This window comes from Dipodomys spectabilis, unplaced genomic scaffold (genome assembly GCF_019054845.1).
Source record: "Dipodomys spectabilis isolate Male_0828 unplaced genomic scaffold, ASM1905484v1 ptg000042l, whole genome shotgun sequence".
Classification (NCBI taxonomy): Eukaryota; Metazoa; Chordata; class Mammalia; order Rodentia; family Heteromyidae; genus Dipodomys; species Dipodomys spectabilis.
In genome coordinates, this window is record NW_024870719.1 from 15288982 (window position 1) to 15314634 (window position 25653).

The 25653-nt window shown below is 40.3% G+C and overlaps 1 protein-coding gene across 4 annotated transcripts in view; it reads right to left on the minus strand.

The window, feature by feature from the left end:
- Positions 1-7908: 7908 nt before the first annotated feature.
- The window catches only part of Nin (ninein), a 115796-nt gene continuing 98051 nt past the window's right edge, over positions 7909-25653 (minus strand). For 3 of the 4 annotated variants that reach the window (XM_042677844.1, XM_042677843.1, XM_042677846.1), the window contains 6 exons: positions 24518-24697; positions 22565-22711; positions 20729-20830; positions 16089-16286; positions 12147-12260; positions 7909-8447 (listed from right to left, as the gene is read on the minus strand). In XM_042677844.1, coding sequence (XP_042533778.1) covers positions 8238-8447; positions 12147-12260; positions 16089-16286; positions 20729-20830; positions 22565-22711; positions 24518-24697 — 951 coding nt within the window. In that variant the 3' untranslated portion in view covers positions 7909-8237. Of the gene's footprint in view, positions 8448-12146; positions 12261-13512; positions 14040-16088; positions 16287-20728; positions 20831-22564; positions 22712-24517; positions 24698-25653 lie in introns of those variants that run through there. The other variant, XM_042677845.1, reaches the window with a different exon arrangement.

A 25653-nucleotide genomic window follows, 5' to 3' on the forward strand; every position in this document is an offset into this window, starting at 1 on the left:
TGTCTACTATCTAAATAAATAGTAGATAAGGGTCCTGCAACTGCCCAGACCTGAAGGTCATGCTAAGGGGCTCTTGTTGCCTTTTGCCTTAGAGAAGTGCCATCCCAAGGTAAAGGGGGTTGGAAGTTGATTATTTATTGCCTTTACTACACAGGCCTAGCGCTGCCTAGGAAGGGAGCATGCTAAGCTGTGGAGAAGGGAAGGAATGGACTAGGCTATAGGAAGGGACTCAATTTGCTAAGAGACCCTCTTTTAGAAACAGTGAGCACAAATAGGGAAGCAGCAGGTGTTCGTTCCTACCCTGTCAGTAATAGACACCCGAATGAGGCAGAGGGGGCATGAGGAACTGAATGGTTACTGGCCTTCAGCCCTGGCAAGTTAGTGCAAGTCCACACATGGCTGAAAATACCTCTGGTCTCAGAGGGCTTTCAGTCCTGTCTTCTACTATGTTAGAGTGAGACCCTCAACCTCATAACAAGATAGCTGTTAGATCACAACAGTTTTTATTTTCATTTTTATTTTGTTGGTTGTGGAGTTTGAACTCCAGGCCTGGGCACTGTCCCTTAGCTCTTCAGTTCTAGGCTACCACTTGAGCCACAGTGCCACTTCTGGTTTTCTAGTGGTTTATTGGAGATAAGAGTCTCATAGACTTTCCTGCATGGGCTGGATTTGAACCACGATCCTCAGATCTCAGTCGTCTGAGTAACTAGGATTACAGGCGTGAGCCACCGGCACCCGGCTTGATCACGACATTTTATCCTCAGTCAGATCTCGGCACAAGCCAAACAGAGATTTGGGTAAGCTATTGGGCAATTTCAGAGTGCTTCTACTCTACCTGGGATGCTCAAGGTACCTCTGTGAGCACAAAGAAGGGGCCCTATAACAGGCCCCAAGGAGGAAGGAAGATATCTCACAAATCAAAGAACTTCTCTGATTTGATCATGGGGTTAATATAAAAATCAAGTTTGGATTGTTAGGTTTTGCCTGCAGATACCTTTAATAAATTGCTACTGGATTATGCTCTTCCTTCTTTTTTTTTTTTTGGGGGGGGGGGTCCGATCGCGGGGCCTGAACTCTGCTCCTAGGCGCTGTCCCTCAGCTCTTCAGCTCAAGGCTAGTGCTCTACCACTTGAGCCACAGCGCCACTTCCGGCTTTTTTCTTTTTGCTTATGTGGTGCTGAGGAATCGAACCCAGGGCCTACAGGCATGCAAAGCAAGCCCTCTACCACTGAGCCACCTTCCCAGCCCCTATGCTCTTCCTTCTTGCACCCTAAGACTGACCCTGGCGGGCCACAGTTGATTGGATTAAAACCCTGCCTGGTCAGTCAGATGTTTAAAGAATTTAAGAGTGGAAATTTGGAAGTAATTGTTGGGCCTTACTTGGTATTTGAACAGGAAGTCGATAAAAAGCAGGAAAAGTCGAATACTGCCTAAGAAGCAGGTGCAGGGACAGAAGTAGAAAAAAGGGGAACAATGTGATGATAGGTAGGGACAGCTAGGGTGAAGAGCAGCACCAAAGGTCTCTGCTTCAATTCCTTGTGAAAGTCTGCATTTCCTACCCTTTGCCCTTTGAAACAAATATCTTAAAGGACTCCAATCCCCGCCCCCCTCCCGCCTTCACTGCTACTGCCCCCCTCCTCCCCTCCAGCTGAACTTAATAACCCAAAGAAGATTCTGTTTCTTGGAACCAACATTAACAGGCCAAAAAAAAAAAAAGGTTGTAGACATGGAGAAAGCATGCTTTACTTAAGAAGAATGAATAATGGTGTATTATCAACTGTAGAAGTATAGGGGATTTTCTGCTTACTAGAAATACCCTGAGCCCCAAACTGGACCTCTGTGCGGTCTCATTCACAGGTGTGGCTCTCCTTAGCTCATTCCTTCACTTTATGGACCCTCTCTTTGGTACTTCCTGTTTGACTTTTATCTCTTCTGCCAAGTGCCTAAGTCCCCCCATAACTTCTCATTTTTCATATTCCTAGGCAAATCGAAAAACCCTGGCCATGTGCCTCCAGGAGTGAGGCAGTGGCTGGAGCTGAGGCCCTTTTTCCCCTCCACATTCCTTCAGTTATGCCACATACTGGGCCAGTGTCACAGAGTACAGCATCTCCTGAGTGCAGGGAAGCAGCAGGTATTCCCTCTCCACTGCTTCCATAATAAAAAAGTGTCTTAACTGCAGGTGGGGGAGAGGGGGTGAGCAGCGGAACTGAATGGTTCCTGGTCTTCAGTCCTGGCACTGGTGCAAGTCCATACATGATTGAAAATGCCTCTGGTCTCAGAGGGCAAGTCCCTTTATCTCCTGGTTCTTGAAAGTTTTGTGCTTCTGTTCTCTTCATGTTACAAAACCTGTCCCCTGCAAGGATACCTAGCAAGTTTAGGTCATAGTCATTCTGCTGTTCCAAGTTTGGTTTGCAAAGCAAGTACCCTTTCTACTACAAACCAGTGTAGTGGAATATCTGTGGAGTACCAGAGACTGGAATGTGCAGTTTTCTGACCCCTAAAGCTGTTCAAGTTCAGATAATAGCCCAGTTCTCAAGATGGCTTCTGAGGCTAGCACCTCTGAGAGATAGATGTAAGATTCTTTTCCAAAGCCAGGCTACTGTGTAGATGGCAGGTTACTTAATCTATGTGGACTGCAAACTTGGGAGGATTATGAAGATTTCCAGTGACTAAGATTACCTGATCAGTAGCTGGGAATCTCTTTTCATCCTTGCTCCTGCAGAGGGAAGATGACTCCTCCCCTGGCTATGGAGAGGTGGGGGGAGAAGATGCTAGGGTGTGTTCTCTTTCTATGCTGTTGTCTTCTAACACTCCAATGTCTCCATGGTTCTCCCACAGTTACTCACCTCCAAATGCAGCTATATGCTTTGTTCTTATTTGTAGAGGTGAGTGTTAGGCATCTCTATTATGCCATCTTGGATACCCCTTCCCCAAGAATGTTTCACATTTTTCTTCTAGTGCAGTTATATGTTGGCTATTGGATCAGCAATGATTAAACTTTTGTTAGAAGTAGGATTGATACATATTTGTAGTATATTAATAGAGACAAACTTGGTCCATGAGTCCTGGGTCCTCTACGTGAATGGGAGTGTACCTATAAGTCAGTCACAACTTTGCTAAGCTTCAGTTTTCCCATCTGTAAAATGGGGATCATAGCTCCCACCTCATGAAGGTGGTGTGAGGTTGCTATCCAAGTTTCAAAAAGAAATACAACAAGACTCCTGACTCTGGTTTAATCATTTCCATTTCCATTCTACATTTGAGTGTTCATCAGATGAGCACACTCTTCTTTCAGCTTAATGTTTCTTTTTGTCTTTCATTGCACTTGCCTCATCACTTATGAGCAGCTCAATTAAGAATGTCTGACCTGTCCACCTATAAAGATGACAAAGGGGAAGAGGGAACCCATCTGAAGCACCCCAAACCCGAAGCAGGACCTAGTGGAAGATTAACGTAGAATTCTGCAGGTGAATTATGTACCACTACACCGTATAGGACTCCAAGCTGGCTGATGTGAAAATCATCACTGTTTTGACAAGAATCAAGCACCGGAATGGAAGGTCCACCCCGGGAAGGTGGGACAGATTTCTCTTTCCTCTTGGCTAAGTTTATACCCAGTACCTGTGTCACCTAGGTAACCGGCACACCTGCAAGCAATCACCTCCCCCTCCTCCAAAGCCACATCCTAGGCTGCCTGATCACACTTCCCAGCGGACTGTGGGAGTGTCCCAGGCCCTGAGGTCACATACTGCATCCCCAACCTGGCCACACCTTCTCCCTGCCCTTGGTCTAGATAAATCCTAGCCCATGGTGGCTCAACCCATTCAGCCATGTGCTCTCCACAGGCACAGCTGAGCAGCAGTTGGGAAATAAGACTTCTCGTCCTGCCTGAATATTGTGTGGTGTTCTCTTCATTAGTTACCTAATTCAACCTACCTATTTAGTTTACCTTACAATGAGGATCTTCTTCAAATGAAGATTCTGATTTGATCCATCTGAGGTGGGGCCTGACATTTGCATTTATAGTGTTAAGTGCACTATTTTTATGCCTTCATTCTAAAGCCCAAAGATATACACTGAAACTGCACTATAAACAGAAAACAACAGGCATGCTTACAAAATGATTTATTTACATATTAAGCTCACATTCTTTTTAGGATAGAATAGTGAAGATAAAATTTACAAAGTTGACACACACACACACACACACACACACACACACACACACACACACACACACACACACACACATCCCTATTTGACCAGAATCTAGGGACGGCTTTAGATTAATTCAGGTTTTCCTTTACAAAAAAAAAGTCATTGTGTGCCAAGGTCTCCCCAGTAGAATAAATTTAACTTGTTATCATTGAGAAAAGCTAACTTAGATTTGTTATTAAATAGCTATCCATTTTCACAAAACTATTTCACAGCACTGAGATGTTCAAATAGGTCCAAACATGATATAAGGGATATTCTAAAGATGAGTCCTTTGGTTATTAGGCTTTGACTTGGTTTTGGCATTTCTAATATAATTATATCATCCTAATGAGTCATTCATTGCAGGTAATCCACCCAAAACATGACTTGCTTAATACTACAGTATTACAAAGAATATAGACTTGCCTTGGTTGGGAAATACCTTCAAAAGGTGCTGACAACAGCAATGTATTTTTTTTTTCTCTTTGCTCAGAAAAAAATACAAAGAGAAATCACAAATTCATTTTGGTTAAAAACCAAAGTCTACCATAAAGACATTTATTTTTTAAAAGTACAAAAGGTCATCAGAATAATACCTGCCTTGGATATTAGTGCATTGTTGAAATATTAGGCCCTGTACATTCTCTTTCTATCCCTTAGCAGATGATGATGTCATGATACCTACTTACGTTAAATATAGGTAGTGCACTGAAGCTTCTGGGAAGGAGTCAGATTTAAAACAATTTTCAAGCCTAGAGATAGTAAGAGTATTGGGAAAATAAATAGAACAAAATGCTGTGGTCATTTCTACCTCTCCCCTTCTACTTCTCTCCCATCACAAACTGGAACTTCAGAGTAGAAGGGAGCAAACAAAAACAATGGAGATATTACTATGCAGGTTGTCTTTGACTCTTAATGCAACAGATTATCCCAAAGGCCAACACGAGCCTCTTTCCTCGAAATAAAGATCCAGTCTTACATGCTATCTTAAATAACTATGCTTGGATAAAAATAAATTTTGTAAAACAGTGCTTTTAATAAAGCTACTGAATGCTTATAAAATACATAACTTATTCTTACTTTGTGCCTGTCCTAGAGCTTGATCTCAGGGCTTGGACACTGCTTCTGAACGGTCTGGCTCAAGGCTAGTGCTTAAGCCACAGTTCAAGAATCTCATGGACTTCCTTGCCAGGGCTGGCTTGTAATTGCCATCTTTAAATCTCAGTCTCCAGAGGAGCTAGGATTACAAGCATGAGCCACCAGAACCGGCAACATGTTATTCAAGAGTGCCATTAAAAAAATCTGAAAGCAAAAATTTTAAGTTTATGTTAATCTCTCTCTCTCTTTTTTGCCAGTCCTGGGGCCTGAACTCTGGGCCTGGGGCTGTTCCTCAGTTCTTCAACTCAAGCCTAGCACTCTACCACTGGAACCACAGTGCCACTTACAGCTTTTTTTGCTTATGTGGTGCTGAGGAATCAAACGCAGGGCCTCATGCATGTGAAGCAAGCACTCTACCACTGAGCCACCTTCCTAGCCCTGTTAATCTCTTTAAAATTATTTTTTAAATCTTGAAGCTATAGTCTAAGTAAACTCTCTAAACTGACTCTCAAAAATAAACTGTTAAAAAATAAATGGTTGCACAAATATATAACTTTAAGGACCAGTATGACATTTCTCTTTTTATTTTTTGAGGGTGGGTAAGAAATTCTCATGGCTAAATTTTCCTTTGAGTAGCATTTTGATTTTGGATAAAAGCACATTCTAAATACAGCCTAATACTTCCCCTTAAAGCCTATTTACATTTCATTGTACATCACTTTATATACACATAAATACAAATTTATAGGAAACAAATTAACCTACACTTCATACTATGTAAAATAAGATACAACAAATCTGATCATACATTAAGCCAGCTATTTGAGAAATATGCTTGGTGTTTAGTTCCAATGAGTAAAACCTTGAGTAACATGAAGTGTATCTCATAAGTGTTCTGCATATGCTTAGTCTTATTTTTGACCAGAGTCTAGGCTTAACTAGTTTAAAGTGAGGTTTTCTGTGAAAGCTAGTGCCATACAAGTAGCTGAGTTTGTACTACAGAAAGATTAGGAAAGGCATAAGAGCAGATGTCAAATATTTTTGAAGCAGTTAGAAAAGGGTCACAATGAATTCTTCAGGGGGAAATTAGGACTTTGTGACTAAAAAAAAAAAAAAAAAGCGGTACCAAACTTGCAAGTGTGTGTCACCAGTGTGTCACCATGAATAGCGGTGCCTTCTCAGGGTCCTTGAGAAGGGATGGGTATTGAGGAGGTCTGCAGTTCCTTGATGGGAATTATTCTGTTGAGAATGACTTTCTGATGTATGTGACTTCTTAGGAAGTTTGCTTTATCTTGCATATCTGTTCATAAAGCAGTGTTTGGTTTTTGTTTCACCTCTTGTAAACAGATAGTATGGTCCCTCCAAATCTCTTACTGTTGCATGAAAATAATCAGGTAACTATGGTGAGCTTTAGTAGTATGCCTCACCTTGTATGTACTCCACATAGCAGAAGCAGAGGCTAGAAGCAGAGATTAAATAAGGTTGGCACAGGGCTTGGAGTATTACTCAGTCTAAAAGTCTTACTGTTCCATAAATTCTGGTCTTAAGATGGTGTGTCAATACTTATCTCAAATCTGATGATAAGAATTTCTTACTGTAGAAAGGAGGAGCAAGAAGCCATGGAAAAATTGATCTATATTAAACAATCCATAAAAACTCATCTGCAAATTAAAGGGTTAACTCTAAAATCAAGGCCCTTTCAGACAAATAAATGCATTAAAATATAGAAAGATTCTACAGCTGTAAATATAGAAGACAAATAAATACTCATATGATTTAAACATTTCAAATCTGAGAGACCTGACAGTAGTTCAGGAAGACAGTTTATAGGATTGTTCCCTGAGTTCTTGAGGCAACCTCAAGGGTAAGTTTGTGAACGTCAAGACTTCAGAGCTTCGAAAACCTACTCCTCCAAGAGTGGCCATCTACTCCAGAGTAGCTTGTTCTGTGCTCGCCCTGTTGTTCAAAGGCTTTAAAAATGTTTATTTATCTTTTTAGGTGATAAGATCCCAAATGAAACCTCTAAGAGGAAGAAAAAAGGCTGTTTAAAGAAAATAATACTTTGACATTAGTTGACGGTAGAGTTGAGTAAATCAGTCCTAAATCTATAATCAAAAGTAGGAATAGTGCTGGGCACCAGTAGCTCGTGCCTGTAATCCTAACTGTCCAGGAGACTGAGATCTGAGGATTGCAGTTCAAAGCCAGCCTATGCAGGAAATTAACCCCTGCAAACCGGAAGTGGAACTGTGGTTCAAAGTGGTAGAGCACTAGCCTTGAGCAAAAAAGCTCAGGGACAGTGCTTAGGCCCAGAGTTCAAGCCCCATGGCCACCACCACCACCAACAAAAAGAGTAATAGTAGGTGTAGGTGTTCAAAGGTAGAGTTCTTGGATATTTCTGATCTCCATGTTTACAGAGCCAAGCCTTCTTATCAAAAGAATTATTGTCCATCCATCAATTCAGAGAACCAAAAACTATTACACATAGAATGAGTTTTCAGTATTTAAATGACTAACGCCTAAATTTGATATAAAAAATAGAGTTCATACTAACTATTCTAATTAGATCTCATACTTGTCTCTACACATATATTGATATACAGTGCATTTTAAAAAATAAAAACAACAAAAATACAGAGTTTTAAGCTCCTTTAGTTGTTTGCATATATTTACCTTCTAGGTAGCTATTACAATGCTTATGAAATAAAAATCTCAGCATATTAATAATTTAGTCAGTGAACTATATGATGTTTGTTTGGAACTTCCAAAAAGGCCTATTAAGAGAGACTAGTTCTGAATGGAGACTCCAGTTCTGTTGCTGGTAGCTTTTGGTTCTGTTTCACACTAAGTCATTAAAGGTTTGTAGAAAGAGGGTTAAGAGAATGTACTGAAATGTTCCATCCATTTCAGTATAGTGCACAAACAGAAGAGATGCTTTGGTGTGGCTATGATCTCAAAGGAGGTGTAGAAGTCAGCGGTGCTGGTGTCAGATTTCTGACTATAGTACTGAGGCTGGCAATCTTCTCTTCTAGGAGATAATTTCTCTTCTCTGCTGTTTTCTGTCGCTGTTCAGTCATTTCCAGAGCTTTCAACAACTGAGCATTTTCAATATACAAATCCTTCACCATCGCATCTGCTTTTGTGTTCTTGCAGAGCTAGAAACAACCAGAAACATCTTGATTCCATTTCTGTAAGATCTGACAGGAGGATGGTTATAAAGACAAACCTCATTTTTACTAGTTATGTATATATTTTTTTATTTTACAACTTTAATATTGGACTTAAGATCACAGACCCAAGTGGAGCAAATCTACTTTTTCCAAGCTGTTTCTCTGTATTATGTTTGCAGAAGTTACTAATAGAGCAGAGCAGAGTTGTGCACACCTGTCATTCCAGCCACATAGGAAGCTAAGACCTGAAGGATTAAGATTCTAGGTCAGCCCAAAAGTTTTTTTTTTTTTTTTGCCGGTCATGGGGCCTGAACTCTGGGTCTGGGTGCTGTCCTTCAGCTCTTCAGCTCAAGGCTAGTGCTCTACCACTGGAGCCACAGCGCCACTTCCGGCTTTTTCTGTTTATGTGGTGCTGAGGAATCGAACCCAGGGCCTCATGCTTGCAAGGCATGCACTCTACAGCTGAGCTACCTTCCCAGCCCGCCCAAAAGTTTTTAAGACCCCATTTCAACAGAGAAGGGGTGGCATATACATGTCATACCAGCTGTGGTGGGAAGTATAAATAGGAAGATCATGCCCAGGCTAACTCAGATAAAAAGTGAGATCCTATCTCAAAACTAATCAGAACAAAAAGGGCTGAAGACATAGTTCAAGAGACAGAGCATCTAGCAAGTGAAAAACCCTGGGTTCAAACTCCAGTATGACTCCCCCATAGGCACTTAAAATATCAAAATGATTGTTTAACTTAAAATTTTAAGCATAGGGGCTGGGAAGGTGGCTCAGTGGTAGAGGGCTTGCCTTGCATGCATGAGGCCCTCAGTACCACATAAGCAGAAAAGGCCAGAAGTGGTTCTGTGGCTCAACTGGTAGAGTGCTAGCCTTGAGCTGAAGAGCTGAGGGACAGTACTCAGGCCCAGAGTTTAGGCCCCACGACTGGCAAAAAATAAAAAAAATAAAATAAAAAATTTATGCATAAGGCATAAAATGTATTATACTGCTCTTAAGAACAAGTGCTTTGGGGCTGGGAAGGTGGCTCAGTGGTAGAGTGCTTGCCTTGCATGCATGAGGCCCTGGGTTCAATTCCTCAGCACCACATAAGCAAAAAGAAAAAAAAGCCGGAAGTGGCACTGTGGCTCAAGTGGTGGAGTACTAGTCATGAGCTGAAGAGCTGAGGGACAGTGCCCAGGCCCAGAGTTCAGGCCCCACAACCGGACACCCCACCCCCCAAAAAAAAAATGTGCTTTCAAATTTGGCAGTTACTTTTCTTCAACTCCTTTTCTCCATAGGACCTTGTCTAGAAGGTATTCTAGTCTGTATGGTTAGAATATAATCTAGTTTGGGGTGGGAAAACTTGTTAGCAAACCTGAGATACTTATAATTTGTCAGGTAAACTCTTCAGTCTTCTTTCCCATATTACACCAATAACTCCTCATATTAAAGTCAGCTTTGAGGGGCTGGGAAGGTGGCTCAGTGGTAGAGCGCTTGCCTTGCATGCATGAGGCCCTGGGTTCGACTCCTCAGCACCACATAAGCAGAAAAAAAAAAAGCCGGAAGTGGTGCTATGGCTCAAGTGGTAGAGCGCTAGCCTTGAGCTGAAGAGCTGAGGGACAGTGCCCAGGCCCAGAGTTCAGACCCCACGACCGGACCCAAAAAAAAAATAAAAATAAAAAATAAAGTCAGCTTTGAGCAGGAATTTTTTTTTTGTGGTCAGTCATGAGGCTTGAACTTAGGGCCTGGGCACTGTCCCTCAGCTCTTTTGCTCTACCACCTTGAGCCACAGTGCCACTTCTGGCTTCTGGTGGTTAATTGGAGGTAAGAGTCTCCTGGACTTTCCTGCCTGAACTGGCTTTGAACCATGATCCTTAGACCCCAGCTTTCTGAGTAGCTAGGATAACAAGTGTGAGTCACCACACCCAGCTTGAGCAGGGAATCTTAATAAGGGAATAAAGGGCAATTGCAAGATGGATAATATTAGTATTTTCAAGGTCAATGATAATCTAGATGACTGACAGGCACAGCCTCCTAACATTTTAGAACCTATACTCTATTAAAAGGTTCTAATACAGCTTTTCTATCCTTCTTCATCCCTTCCTTCTGTAAGAATTACTTCAATGACTTTTTATCAGATACAGAATAAAATTCAAACTTACTGGCATAACAAGCTAAAAACCTTCCTTCTTAACTTCTTCTTTCCTACCTACTCTCTTCTCCCAAGCCAGTATAAAATGGTGATGCCCAAGTGTTTACAGATGCCTATATTCCACCATGTTCCCCAAGCCCAGAAAGCCCTTCCCACAGTTCTTCACCCAATCTCACTTAACTCTTGGGTCAAGAGGCCTTTGGGATGCCTTCTCTAAACCTCTGCCGTGTATTAAGTGTCACTTCTCTTCTGTGCCCTTCTACAGAGAGTAGAATGGACTCATATGTTTTGAACCTGCCATCTGGCAAATGCTTGGAACCCTGTAAATGTGTTGGACTTTACATTTCATGTGGGCAAGGACTTCGTTTTGTTTACTTGCTGCATCTCAAGTGCCCAGAACAGGGCCTACTATGTAATAACTATGTGTTGAACAAATTATTATTTAAAGGATTGAATGGACAACTGCTCATTAACAGGATTTTCTCTCTTCTCAATTTATAAGATAAATAGATCATCAAAAGAAAGCTCCTGTCTACAACTACATGCAGACCTCTCTTGGAATTATTATTCTCAGATTTTATGTGTTTAGAAGACCTGATTGAATAATGTCTGCCTTCCTTTCTACCAGTTTGTCTTAGTCTGCTTCCCAATAGGCTGTATCTTTCCTAGGTGGCTATCCTCCTTGTGTTCTCTTCAAAGGATGTATAGCTAACTCTAAACAATGAAGCCATCTCTGCCACCTGCAGGTGACAAAAGGTCATATAATAGCTTACTGGTCTGAAATCTTGGGTCCAGATTCCATTCAAAGCATATCCTTTGGAGTCTAGTCATGGAAATAAGGCACTTTGTGAGGTTGTCACTATTTGGAAGAAGAAAGCCATTTGTTACTCCCTGATATTTTACCAATATAATTGTGTGCATGTGTGTGTGTACATGCAGGTGCACACACAGGAGTCCTGGGACTTGAACTCAGGGCCTAAGAGCTGTCCTTGAGCTTTTTTGCTCAAGGCTAGTGCTCCACCACTTGAGCCACAGCTCTACTTCTGGCTTTTTGTTTTTGTTTTTGAGAGGGGGTTTACCGCCCAGGCTGGCTTTGAACTACGACCCTCAGATCTCAGCCTCCTGAGTAGTTAAGCATGAGCCACTGCCACTTGGCATAAATTTTGTTTTATACAGTAGGCATGTTCCTTGTCTTGGGCAAAAACAAAAAAAAAGCAAAACCCAACTATACAGTATTCAATTTGCACCACTGAACCTCATTAGAATTCTTAAAATTTATGTGAGTTCCTGTTAGAAAATGCAAAATTTAAAGTTGTGGACAAACATATGTCTTAAAAGAGCTCTGGAAAAAAAACCCTGTAACATTTAGAATTCCTTATTTTGGGGAAGTGAGAGGGAGGATAAATCTCAAGCTCATTTAGAAGCTATGGCAAAAGCTGCCTTCATCGACAGTGACAACAGGAGTTAATGGTGACAGAGGATGTAAAACTGGAGTCAAAACCGGAATGTAAGGTGGGGGGACAGAGGTGGTGAGGGAGGCTCACTTGTTCTTTGAGCTGATTTACTTTCTCTTGAAGGAGCCTTTTCACCAGTTTCAATTTCTGTTCAACTTCTATCATTCGTTCCTCCATGACAGTTACAAGTTGTTCCTGGCTTCCCTGAAGGGAAGGAAAAAAGAAGTGTATTATCATTTGAAAATCATGCCACACTGAAGACACTACTTGTTTATTCTCCTCATAAGATGCCTAGGGAAAGGACAGCCAACGTTTGGCCTTTGTAACAGGAAGGATGGAATTCTGATGAAACGGGAGTGCATAGGTTGGACATTTGAGAAAAGTAGCTCTATTAGAGAAAGAATCAAAGATAAAACAAAGTATCTTACCTGTGTTACCATCATTCCCTGACATAAAGCAAAATTCTTAAACGCCATAATTGAGTACCTGTACCTTCTATTGTCAATTAGGTCTCTGCAATACTGAGGGCTTCTCAACAATAAAGCCAATTCTGTGGTTAATCATGCTTGCCTAATGTTTTTCCTTTGAAAATCAGCTTGTTTTTCCTTTGAAATGACTATTGCGAGGGTGATAAGTGTTTTCTTCATAATAGTCTTTTCCTGCCAGCTATTCTAATCAGCTGTTTCTCAATTTGACTTGTAATATGAAACAAACATCTGGAATGGAGGATGCATTTATCATCAAAACATTTCTCTCTACAGACAACTCCTAGAGAAAACCACAAAGTAGGAAGAGAGCCTTGGCTTTTCTGCTCCTCTCATACAATAAACAGATTTTGTTTTTGGTAGGTTGTGGGGCTTGAACTCTGGGCCTGGGTGCTGTCCCTCGGCATTTCAGCTCAAGGCGAGCGCTCTACTGCTTGGAGCCACAGTGCCACTTCCCTCTCATACAATAAAGATGGGTTTACAAAGCAGAGTGACTTATAGAAAAATGAGTGTGACTGCCTGCCCTCTTCTCTTTCATCTACTGAAACAATAATATAAGGGATTTCAGAAAGTTCTTCCAATCTTTAAACACAGGATCAGATGTTAATGACTAGATGACAGTCCAGTCATTCTTAAGGAGGTATAAGTTAAAACATATGAGGACCAATCACGCATGACTGAATGCCGACATTTGCTTAGAATTAAATAATAATAATCTTAAAAAACATATGCCTATTTTAAAGACAAAAACTGTAATAGACAAAAGTCTAATGCAGAAAGAAAATTTCAATCAACTGAAACATCTAGCTTTTAAAAAGGTCTCTATTTTAAAATATAATGGCTGTTTAAAGTTCAAATATAAGTGAAGTGATTTTCACTTGCCCCCCAAATAAAGCGAAACCATAATAAGAGATAATTCAAGTAACATGGAGTATGGCAAAAGAAAAAAAGAGGAAAAACAAAGACAGTCATATATTTAAAATTTATTTTATTGTTTCATCAAAATTTTTTTCCTGTCAAAAGTATCATACATCTTATACAAAACAGTATAAATAACCCTGATTTTCTTCATATTCCATATATAAAAGTAGTACCTTTTGTTAAAAATAATTACAACATATGGAATGAGAAAATATATAGGAGACATCTTTTCAAGAATCTTAAATTCATACTCTTTAAATGGTATAAATAAAATGAGTTGTAACAAGCTGAAGTTTGTGAATTGGATTCACAAAATCTATCATTTCTACATCAATAAATAAGAGGCGTAATACTGCAAAGGCTTAACAGAAGAATAATTTAAGAGAGCACTTGATTCCAGCATGTCTGTCATGTCTCTGTGTGGTGTATGCATATGTGTGTGTGTGTGTGCGTGTGTGTCTATGTGTCTGAGAGTCTGCCATTGTAATAAGTGCCATCAATAGTAGCCCAGTTTTCAGAGGTGCCCAATCCTTCTGTAGGAATCTGCATGCACTGCTCGCTGCTCCGGTAGCAAGGCCTAGAGAAAGAAGGCAAGTGGTATACTTCACCCTGATGTCAAGATTATGGTTTTCTTAGGGGAGTCTAAATACACATACCCATAAAGCAAACAATTTTTTAAAGCACGCACATTAACATTACATGTATGCAAGCAAAGCAACACACAGACAGAAGAAATCACATCATTTCACACACAGAAACAGACAACATGCAGATGAAATTAATATTCTGTACTCTGAAAGTTAGGATCAACTCAGCAACTGGTAGTGGGAGAGGCTGCAGTCACTTTTTAGTGACAGTACCCTCTTATCAGGATTTTCTTTTTCTTTTGGTACAAGAATCTTAGTATTTGTATATTCCTGAAGTAAATGTAGTAGAAGGATTACTTTACATTTTTTTCCCCCAAATATTGGTGAAGAGGTTGGGAGGAACATAGTTTGAAAACAGTAAGTATGGGCCAGCAATGAGTCGAATCTTAGTCAAACTGTTTAGCTGAGAAGGTCCACTGATATCAAGGTTTCATATTGCAACAATCTAAGGAAGAGTTGACTCATTCGCCTTCTAATTCTCTATCCTGTTGATTTTAGTACAAATTAAAAAAAATTATATCGGGAAGTTGAAGTATGTAGAAAGTTTCCAAGAGCATAGATTTTAAAGCACATAAAGACCCTTTCATTATTAGGAACAGTAGGCAGCAGAAGAGCTATACATGAGAGCAAAGCATGAGATACACTAGTAGGACAGGACAACACAACAGGCCTGGTGGAAGTGTGCCTGAGACTTTGCTGCTCTGAGGGAATGTAGAGAGAGTCGGCAAATTCCTTATCAACTACTGAGAGATATGGGACTTGGAGAAAGAAAGGCATTGAAATTAGAAAAGCATAAATTTAGAATTCCACAAAGAAGTACTTTTATTTTTTTTTTTTGGGGGGGGGGGTCGGTCATGGGGCCTGAACTCTGGGCCTGGACACTGTCCCTCAGCTCTTCAGCTCAAGGCTAGCACTCTACCACTTGAGCCACAATGCCACTGATGGTTTTCTGGTGGCTTATTGGAGATCAGAGTCTCATGGACTTTCCTGCCTGGTCTGGCTTTGAAGCATGATCCTCAGATCTCAGCCTCCTTAGTAGCTAGGATTACAGGCATGAGCCACCAGTGCCCGGTGTACTTCTACTTTTTTATTCCTACTTATGAACTAAATGAGCAAGACTAAAAAGTTAAGAAACTTATGAAAAATGATGGTTATGGCTGATGCATTAAGGAGAAATTAACTATTTGAAGACCTAGGTAATGTAAGATTGTATGTGGCAGTGAGCCAGGAAACAATGCTAATTCAAAGGCCATGGGAAATCTTTCATTTCCTAATACACTCTTGTAGAGATGGGTATTGTTGGAAGGGAGTTGGGCTAACAAGGAGGATCAAGGAGGTTGCATATAGTCAGAAGAGATTATTTGCTACTATGAGAATAAGAGTGAAACCCACTGCAATTGTTCTGGGAAGGGGAGAGGGGCACAGGAAGAGTGATAGAGGGGATATGACTGGTTTGAACACATTGCAAACGTGTGGAGAGTTAACAATGAAATCCACTCCCCATATGACTAATATAAGCTAATCAATACTATTTCAAACTAAATTATGCAAAAACTCAGTTAAATGAACTATATCAACCAAAAATAGGCCACTCATTCTACTGTGTCTTCCATCTGTGAGATGTCCCTATTTGCAAATTCCACTGACCTTGGCAGGCCCCATGTTTTGTTACTAGTGCACATCCTGAAGCTATGATTGAATTCCATTGAGAATGTTACATCCATTATGCACTACGTTCAAGTGACTGATACTTCCTCACTTGCTACAAGTATGCAATGGAGACCCAGAACACTGAGTTGAGAAGATAAGAACTCAAAAACAACACCACAAAACCAACACCAGCACCACACCTCTGTCATACAGGGAAAGCTGGGACTCAGAAGATTTAGATTCTTTATCCCCACCTTTGAACCCGTTTAAATCCAAACAAAGGTAAAACGAACCAAGTTTACCAGTTCAGGAAATAGAGCACTTCATACCTGTGGTGTGTTGGTTTCGGAGGTCCTGCTGTCAAGTTCCTCCAGCAGGTGCTGATTTCTTCTTTCTGCCTGCAGCAGCTGGTGTTGAAGCTGCAGAAACTGCTCCCTGGGCACCATCAGACAGGTTTGCTGCTGGAGCAGCTGCAGATCCCAGTGAGGCGAGGGGCTAAGCATCACAGTGGACCTCAGGTGCTGCATCTACAGGGGAAGGGCAAAGGCCTATTCAGCTCAGCACCTTCAGTCACAGAGCTGCCCTGCAAGGTTTGTCAAGCAGGGAGCAAAAAGCCTATGAATTCCTTAATGACCCCATCCCCACTGATAACAGGACAGTGTGTGAGCCTGAATGAGATATGAATGAGAAAAGCCATTCTGAAGAAGAGATAATATGAATAAGCAGACTTTCTGAAAACAGACTTATGCTATGTCCTTCCTCACTCTTGTGACTATAATGGCTTAAGGTACACTATATCTAAATTTTCATTTAAAAAATAGTAGAATAGTTAATTACCTGTTTTGTGTTTGCTGGAAATGGGGATTAGAGTAGGGAAATCAGAGAAGAGATTTTGCAACTGTACTCAACATTCATACAGATTCTTAATGACTATGTAATTTTCCAAGTTAGCAATTGATTTTGAAGAATCTTTTACTTACAAGTATTGAAACCATCTTAGTTCATATATATATATATATATACATATATATGTATGTATATGTATATATTTGTTGTTGTTGTTGGTGGTGGTGGTGGTTGTGGGGCTTGAACTCTGGGCTTGGGCGCTGTCCCTGCACTCTTCAGCTCAAGGCGAGCGCTCTACCGCTTGAGCCACTATGCCACTTCTGGTTGTCTAGTCGTTTATTGGCGATAAGAGTGTCACAGACTTTCCTGCCCGGGCTGGCTTTGAACTGTGATCCTCAGATCTCTGCCTCCTGAGTAGCTAGGATTATAGGCGTGAGCCACTGGCACTGGGCCATAAATAAAAATTTATACCCTAAATAGCACAGTAGAACAGGCAATTCTGGAGCATAAAGGGATATCCTTGAACATTTGGGTATCTGAGTACATAGGATAGAGAACTATCTGTTCAAGGCAATGAGGAACTAGTACATCAGCATGCTAATCAAATTTGAGAGAAAAAGGAGGAGTGTGCGCTACATTTTGGCCAATAGAACATGCCACCTTGCATCAATACACTCAGCAGACACAGGGCGAAGGAAAGCTATGCAACAAACACAAGCAAATTCTAAACTCAAGAAAAAGCACCTCCAGGTGTGTGGGAAGGAAAACAAAAATGACCTCTTGAACTCAACTATAAATGTTATGAGACTTCAGAGCCAGTATCCATTTCCTTAGGCTGGGCCAGAATCCATTTTGAAATGTTTCTAATTGTAGATGTGAAACATTTCATTTGTTTTCATAAATAAAGAATATGGAGAATTATGATCTTAGGACTAGGTATCAGTGGGATAATTTTCTTCATACACAAGGCTTTAAATAGGAAGGAAAATCCTGAGGTAACTAGAAATAGACATTCCATAGTTAAAATAACGTGAAAATGAGTACTGACTCTTTCCTGAAGTATTTCTTATTATGGTCAACAAAAATGCTTATGAACAAAGAACTTAGTGAGATGTCCCCATGCTATGAAAGGTCATGGAAAGAGAATGTTCTACCTTCACACACTATCTCAGGCAGAGAACTGCACCCTTCTCTGCTACTTCCAACCACTGAGTTCTAGGTACAGGGTTAGCAACAGACAGAACAAAAACAAACAAAAGAAAATTACAGGAGTTATAAAAAGAGGAAGAAAAGTATGAATTATAAAAAGAGAAAGAACAGTACCATTTGAATACATTCTATACAATAAGAGCATATGTAGAACCAATACAAACATTTTCTGCATGTAAAAGTTTATATTAAAATGCCTTTTAAGCTATAATTGTGCGACTGCATCCTTGACACCTGTAAATTGATTGGAATGTGAGCTTACCACCTTTACCTGTGTCTATTATGAGATCAGAGGATTCCAGGTTCAGGATAGAATGATCTGGCACTAACTCCCCTTCATCCCTTGCAGATACAGAATATAAACCCTTAACCATTTCACCTGTCTAAATTGGTGGCTCCCAAAGCAATCCACAGCAGGCTTGAGAACTGCTGATATAGTTTGTAACTACTTTCTTGCATGTCCAAAATGACCAGTAAATGTGTAGTCTTTAGCTATACTGGAGAAGGATATGTATTGCATTTTAAATTATAGCAATAAGGAGAGATTCCTTCCCCTAAGGAAGCATGTGTATCAGATCAAAATCACCTAGGAAGTTTTTCTCAAATTTCCTGGTGTCAAAGATTCTGCTACAGAATTATGTTCCCACGTGTTTACTGCCCCCTCACCCCATTAAGTGAGAATCCCTGTACAGAAAGGAATATATCCACCCCTCAAGTAACCAAAAATACAAAAGATGATATGAAAACCACTGCACATTCCCTGAAGCAACTTAACCCATAGTCATCACACTAATTCAGTTTAAAAGGCCCATAGGGAGAATGGGTAACACTCAACATTTAGAGTGCTAATGAATGTAATTAATGCCACTGAGTTGCAAACTTGAAAATGTTTAAGTGGCAGATCTTATGTATATATTTACTGCAGTTAAAAATAATAATGTAATGTATCTCAAACCATGGAAGTGTGCACTTTAAATATGTGAACTATGTATAGTATATGAGTTAAATTCCAAGAGAGCTGTTGAAACATCCAATTGCTATAAATCTGCAAAGTTGGGAGTTCAGTCTTCTCTCTCCTTTTTTTGGTGGGGTAAGGCTTGAACTTATGGTCTCATGTGCTTGCTTGGCTTTCTTGCTCTCAGAAGGTGCTTTACCACTTAAACATGCCTTCAATCTGGCATTTTGCTGGTTAATTGGAGATCTCAAAGACTTTTCTACTAGGCCTGGTTTTGAACCTTGATCCTCCAAGACTCAACCTCCCAAGTAGATAGAATATGGGTTTGAGCTACCAATGATTGGTTCATCAATCTTATTTTGTAATAAACATTTCATTAGAATAATGTATGAAATGTTTGTTCTAGGACTACCTGTAATCTAATTATTGAGGTGGCAGAGGCAAGAGAATTGTGAGTTCTAGGCCAGCCTAGGCTACCTAGCAGGATTATATCTCCAAAAAAAAAAAAAGTGTATGAACTGTTCTTTTCAGTGTTTAAATAGGAAATTCACTTTTCTCTCAGTTATTCAATTCCATTTATTTTTCTCTTTGCTATTAGCAAATACTGAGTATAAATGGGGAATATGAGGGGAAATTGCTTATGAAGACTATTAATACAAAGTGGGGCAGGAGATAAGGCTACTTCCCAGGCTACGGAGAGCAGGTGAAGAGCCAACTTGATGGCTGAGCAGCTGGGGGAGGATCCAAGGCTTGATTAAGTATATGCTGCTGCTTTTCAATTTGTTATTAGTCACCCTGGGTTTAGCTTCAGATAGCTTACTCATTAGGGTATATAATTATTTCATCAGAAAAGCCTGTCTACAGCCAGGCACAGCCTGCAAGTTTCTGAAATACATTTATTATATGCTTTCTGAACAAATGGTTTGGATTTCACTATTTATAGTTCCACTAATATCCCAATTAGTGAGGAAAGGAGAGAAAATAAATTGCCAGAATTTTGGTGGTAATTTTGCCCATCTTTCATATTTTAAAGCTAGGCACTAAAGTTAACTTGGTGTGCATACTGCTTTATAAAAGAGAATATTTAAACATTTATCTTCTTATAATTTTGGCTTAAAAATATTTGAATAGGTAGTATTTTTAAGAACATTTAAAAGGCATTTTTCTATGCATATCTATCTTATGTAAATTCCAGATTTATTAATTTTGGATTAATATTTCATCTGCCCCAAGCAAATATCTCAATGAAATTTTTACTTATTAATAAAGGCACGTACATAGTTACTTTATATCCTATAATAGTATTTTGTATGTAAAAAAAAATCTAACTGGTATAAACTGGAACCGAATGTATAAAAACGACACATTTTCCAAATCAATTTTAAATTTATCACATGTACCTCTCAAATGACAGTTCTAAGTTATAATGTACCATTAAACAATGAGTTTTTTTCTACCCCACACTGGGAAATGAACCCACAGTTTCACATGCTAGACAAATATGCTACCACTGAGCTATAGAACCAGAGCTATAATGGCAGGTGCTGCAAAGAAAGCTTGTAAATATGAATGTGCTCAGATTTTCTTCAGGATTTTCTAACTGAAGAGGTTGTTAGTGATCATGTGTATAAAACATTCCAACATGGGAGTTGTCAGGAAACATTCATATAAGAAATAATGGTGAAAGAAGTCTGGGCCCCTTGGTAGAGACTCTTCCACCTGAAGTTATTGAGGTACAGGTCTTTGCATTTTGTCTTTTTGCAAGTACAGGTCTTTTGCATTATTTCTTCAATTAATTAAACAAAAATGTCTGTTAAACTTGGAACTATAGACTAAAAAATACAGCTTGACAGAGTGTAGATTTTCACAAGAAGAAGTCAATGCCATGTCTAGTCTCTCAAAATGGCTTGTTTACGTTAAAATCTTCTTCATAGTTAAGGCCATTTACTTCAAACTTACCTCCATTAGCTGCTCATCCAGTTTCACCTGTTTCTTTTTTAGGCCTTCATTTTCCAAATGAATTGTGTCTAATTCTCCTTCAAAAGAATTCATTTGACTGACCTGTTAAAAAAAATTCCCTTTAAAAACATCCAAGTTGCTCAGTTTTATTTTGATAAACTTCTGTTAGTCAGAAATCTTGACTCTTGGAAGAAAGTCAAAATAACTCAGCAACAACAACAAAAACCCCAGCAAACAATGTGATTCAGTGCAGTGCTGGCTGGAATTTAAGTAATCTATGTTGGTTTAATCACCACTTCTCAAATAGAACAGATTCTTGGGGCAGCTGGTTTTTAACATTTGATGCCACACCCTGTTCTGTGTGTGTGTGTGTGTGTGTGTGTGTATGTGCACTTGCGCGCACGCACGCATGTTCACACACACTTAGTTGTAAGCACACACATGGAAATGTTTTTGAAGTAATACTTATACTTACCATGAGACATCTACTCTGATATTTCCGAGAATATTGTATCTACTCAGTTACTCAAAAGTAACAAATTAGGTGACATTTCAGCTTCAAGAACTACCATTTTGGGCTGGCAAGTTGGCTCAGTGGTAGAGCGCTTGCCTTGCATGCCTGAGGCCCTGGGTTCGATTCCTCAGCACCACATAAGAAAAAAGCCGGAAGTGGCGCTGTGGCTCAAGTGGTAGAGCGCTAGCCTTGAGCTGAAGAGCTGAGGGACAGCGCCCAGGCCCAAAGTTCAGGCCCCACGCCCGGACCCAAAAAAAAAAAGAACTACCATTTTTTATAATGCAAATAATTATAACGTTCACAAATTCATAAAATTCATGTTTTTTTTAACTATTAAAACTATGTGTAAGGTCCGCTCCTGGATGGCAAGCAGACTCCACCCTCCTCGCAGCAAAGTCTCCACCCATTACCTGCGTTACCTAGGCAACTGGGACACCTGGAAGAGGTCACATCTGCATCCGCTGAGGTCACATCTGAATTTGATGTGGCCACACCTTTCCCCGCCCTTACCCTAGATAAGGCCTAGCCCAGGCCCAGACGCTCTCTTGCTCTTCTTTTCTAGCTCTCTTGCTCTTGTTCTTCTTTTCTAGCTCTTGTTCTTCTTTTCTAGCTCTCTCTGCTCTCTCTCTGCTCTAGCTCTTTCCTCTCTCTTTCCCAGCCACGTGGAGTGCCAACCTTGCCTGGTCCCAGCAGGTCCACTGAATAAACCTACCCCTTACCTGAATACCACGTGCGTGCTACTGTTCTTACTCGGCTACCTCTTTTTAAAAACCTAACACTATGTTGCTCTTTTTCCCCAGATTTTTAAACCACACTTTTGTAAAGAGGAAGGTAATAGTTAAAACTTTCGAGTTTCAGTTTAGGAAAAAAGGGAAAAAAGAACTACTATCCAGAATGAGACTGTCTGGAAATGTTACTCTATCAGACAAAGTGCAAAGAGCAAATGAGGTTTTGACCATGGTGAGGACAGCCTCCAATATGATCCACCCAATCTCCCAGCTCTCCCGCACTTCAGCAGGGTCAATCTGCAGAGAGACGATAGCAGAAATGATGGTGATTCTGAGGTTGTTATGAAAGGCTACAATTTCTGTCTTGGTCTTTTGTTCTTGGCATTTGGTCTAGATCTCATCACTAGCTCTAGAAGAAACCAACAGTCACATCGGAAGGCCAAGGTGGCAAAGAACTGAAGTCTCAAGCTCTCTTGCTCAAAAAGGTAGAGTAAATGCACCACAAAAACGAAAAATCAAAAACATGGAAGAAACATACTACTCAGAACACAGATACACAGGGCATATTTAAAAAAAAAAACCCAAACAACTCACCTTCCTATTAATAGGTCGTTCTTTCTGAAACTGTTCACATTCTCTCTTTAAGTTCAACTTTTCTTGCTCTGCAAGTTTCACAATACCTGATGGGTTTAGATGTTTTTGGTGCTTAGAGGGAAGAAGGCTGGATTCCAGTTGATGGACCTAATAAGAACAAAATGCAAGGAAAAACATTTGCTAGGAAAAACAACAAATAAAGCAAGCTTGCATTCAGCCCCTGAATTCTATGATAGGATAACACTTTCATAACACAGTATTAAGAGCCTCAATAAAAGCAGTTAATCAGTAGGGCTTGAGAGGCTGGCAAAGGCTCTGTCCTGGGATGGCATTTAGTAGTGGCAAGGCTAACAAAAAGGAGGAAAGAGGATAAGTATGGTCAAAGTAGATTGTTTGCATCTACAATAATAGAACAATGGAGCCGAGTGAAACTATTTGGGAAAGTGGGGAAGGGCAAGTCAAAGAGGAATGGCCTTGGGATATACTGTAAACAAGTGAAATGTAACAATGAAACTCCCACTGCATAACTGATATAATGTAAAAAGAAAACATTCTTTTTAGCTGGGTACAGCAGTCTATGTCTATAGTTCCAACTACTAGGGAGACTGAGGCAAGATCTCTTGAACTCAGAAGTTCAAGATTAGCCTGAGCAACAGAGTGAGATCGCCATATCCAACAACAGTAACGATAAAACCTTCTTCAATCCAGTCTGTCAATTCTTTTATTTTTCCCTTTGTACTTCCTTTTTTAGGTACTGTGGATCGAAATCAGGGCTTCTCCCTCGTTAGGCAGGAGGTCTACCCCTTGAGCCATGCCTCTAGCCCTCCTTTAGCCTTGGTTATTTTTAAGGTAAGGCCCCACTTTATGCCCCAGGCTAGCCTGGTAAGGGATCCTCCTGCTTGTGTTTCTCTCTTATCCCTCTGGAGATGACAGGTGTACACCACTGTTCCCCAGCCACTGGTTGAGATGGAATCTCAACAATTTTATGGTAGGCCTGTCTTGAACAGAGATTCCCTGATTTCTGTCTCCCAAGTAGCTAGGATTACTGTTTGAGCCACTGTGATTGGCTCAGTCAGTTCTTGAATCCTATTTTTCTGATTTACAAAAATCTTTTCTAGGTAAATCTACTCACATCTACAAATACAACCCCATAAGAACAAGATAGGGAAGTGGTTCTTCAGGACCTACTAAGTCTCCAGAGTCAAGGGTGTGTGTGTGTGACATGATTACCAAGAAAGAGATAGAGCAGTCCCAGACCCTTTGGCTGTGTCAGGAACAAAACTTTAAGGAGTGGTGGAGGTGACAGCCTTACAGACTTTGTATTAGCCTGCTCGTAAATACTTGACAGGGACCTCTGTCTTGTTCCCTGCAGCTATCACTAAGTTTCTTCCCAGAGCAGGTATTCTAGAGCAAACCCTGACTAATTTACAGAGCTTCTCCTCTGCTAAAGGCATTAACACAGGTAGGTATGGCTGACAATGCAGAAGAGTAAAGTATTCAAAAGTAAAATTAAAACCTTAAGAACATCATTTATAGTTTGAAATGCTGAGTCTCTAAAAAAGAGGCACCAAAGTTTTCTCTTATAAGGAGTTAGCTAAACCCAGGAGATCTAATTTTGCCATTTTTGTAATTGCTGGTCTGGGCAGCTAGCCAAACTGAATGAGAATATATGGTTAACATAATTTCCATGAGTCGATGTTTTTGATATGAGGATTAAAAATCCAGATTTATTTTAATATGAAACTGCTTATGTCAAATGAGAAATATTTTATAAACATACCAGGATAAAATTATAGGCAAGTAAATGATAAATGATACATAGTTGAAATAAGCCTGCTATGGCAGGGTCCTCTACTCCATACCTCAGAACCAACTTCAATCATAACAAACATTGGTTTCCACCTCAAGCTGATTATTTCCAAGCATGTCACTACGTGAAGTCCTTGAAGTTACCTTCTCTCGGGAGTGCATGAGCTCTGCTTTGGTATTCTGCACCACGGTCTGCAGTCTCTCATTCCCTTGCCAGAGTAGCTGTGGCTCTTCATTCATCAGATGATCTAACTTCTCCCAAGACAGTCTTTTCTGCTGGTTCTGGGATCCTGATGGCAGGGTAGCTATTTCTGTAGCATAATTCTTAAAAGAGAATTGCAGAGTTAAGCCTTAAACACAAACTCATGGGTAAAGAGAAAACTGTCCTATTTACCTAAGGATAACAATTTATTGTTATTCTATAAAAATTATTATTACTATTACATATTTTGGCAGGACTGGGGTTTGAACTCAGGGCTTCATACTTGCTAGGCAGGCACTCTTATAGGAGGCTAGCTATGCCTCCTCTTTTGAAATAGGGTCTTGTTTCTTTCCCCATGTGCATGCTTGTATTGCAGTGCTTCAATTTTATGCTTTCATGGTAACTGGAATAATAGGTATGTGCCACTATACCAGCTTCTTGTGTTGAGATGCAGTCTCACAAAACTTTTTGCCCAGGTTGTATATTCAGGTTGGCCTCAATTCTCCTTTCATGTAGCTGGGATAAAAGACACATGCCAGAGGCTGGGAAGGTGGCTCAGTGGTAGAGGGCTTGCCTTGTATGCATGAGGCCCTGGGTTCGATTCCTCAGCACCACATAAGCAAAAAGAAAAAAAAACAGAAGTGGCGCTGTGGCTCAAGTGGTAGAGCGCTAGCCTTGAGCTGAAGAGCTGAGGGACAGCGCCCAGGCCCAGAGTTCAGGCCCCATGACTGGACCCCCCGCCTCCCCAAAAAAAGACACATGCCACTAAACCCAGTTTAGTTGAGAAGGGGTCTTTTGAAATAGTATCTTCACAATTTCTGCCTCCCATCTACTTAGGATTATAGGGATGAGCCACTGGTGCCAGGTATGAAAATTCTTGACAAACATCTTTTAATTTTTGTCTTCTAATGTATACATCTATAGAGACATGAATACAAAAATATTCTTTGGATTTGACGTTAAAACTTCGGAAATTCTGTTTTAAGGGCTCAATGGCAAAACAGACCAGTCAAGTTCAGTAGCAAGTGTGACCACAAGGCAAGCCCAAGTCATGTGCTTGGAGGTTGGTGGCTTAAAA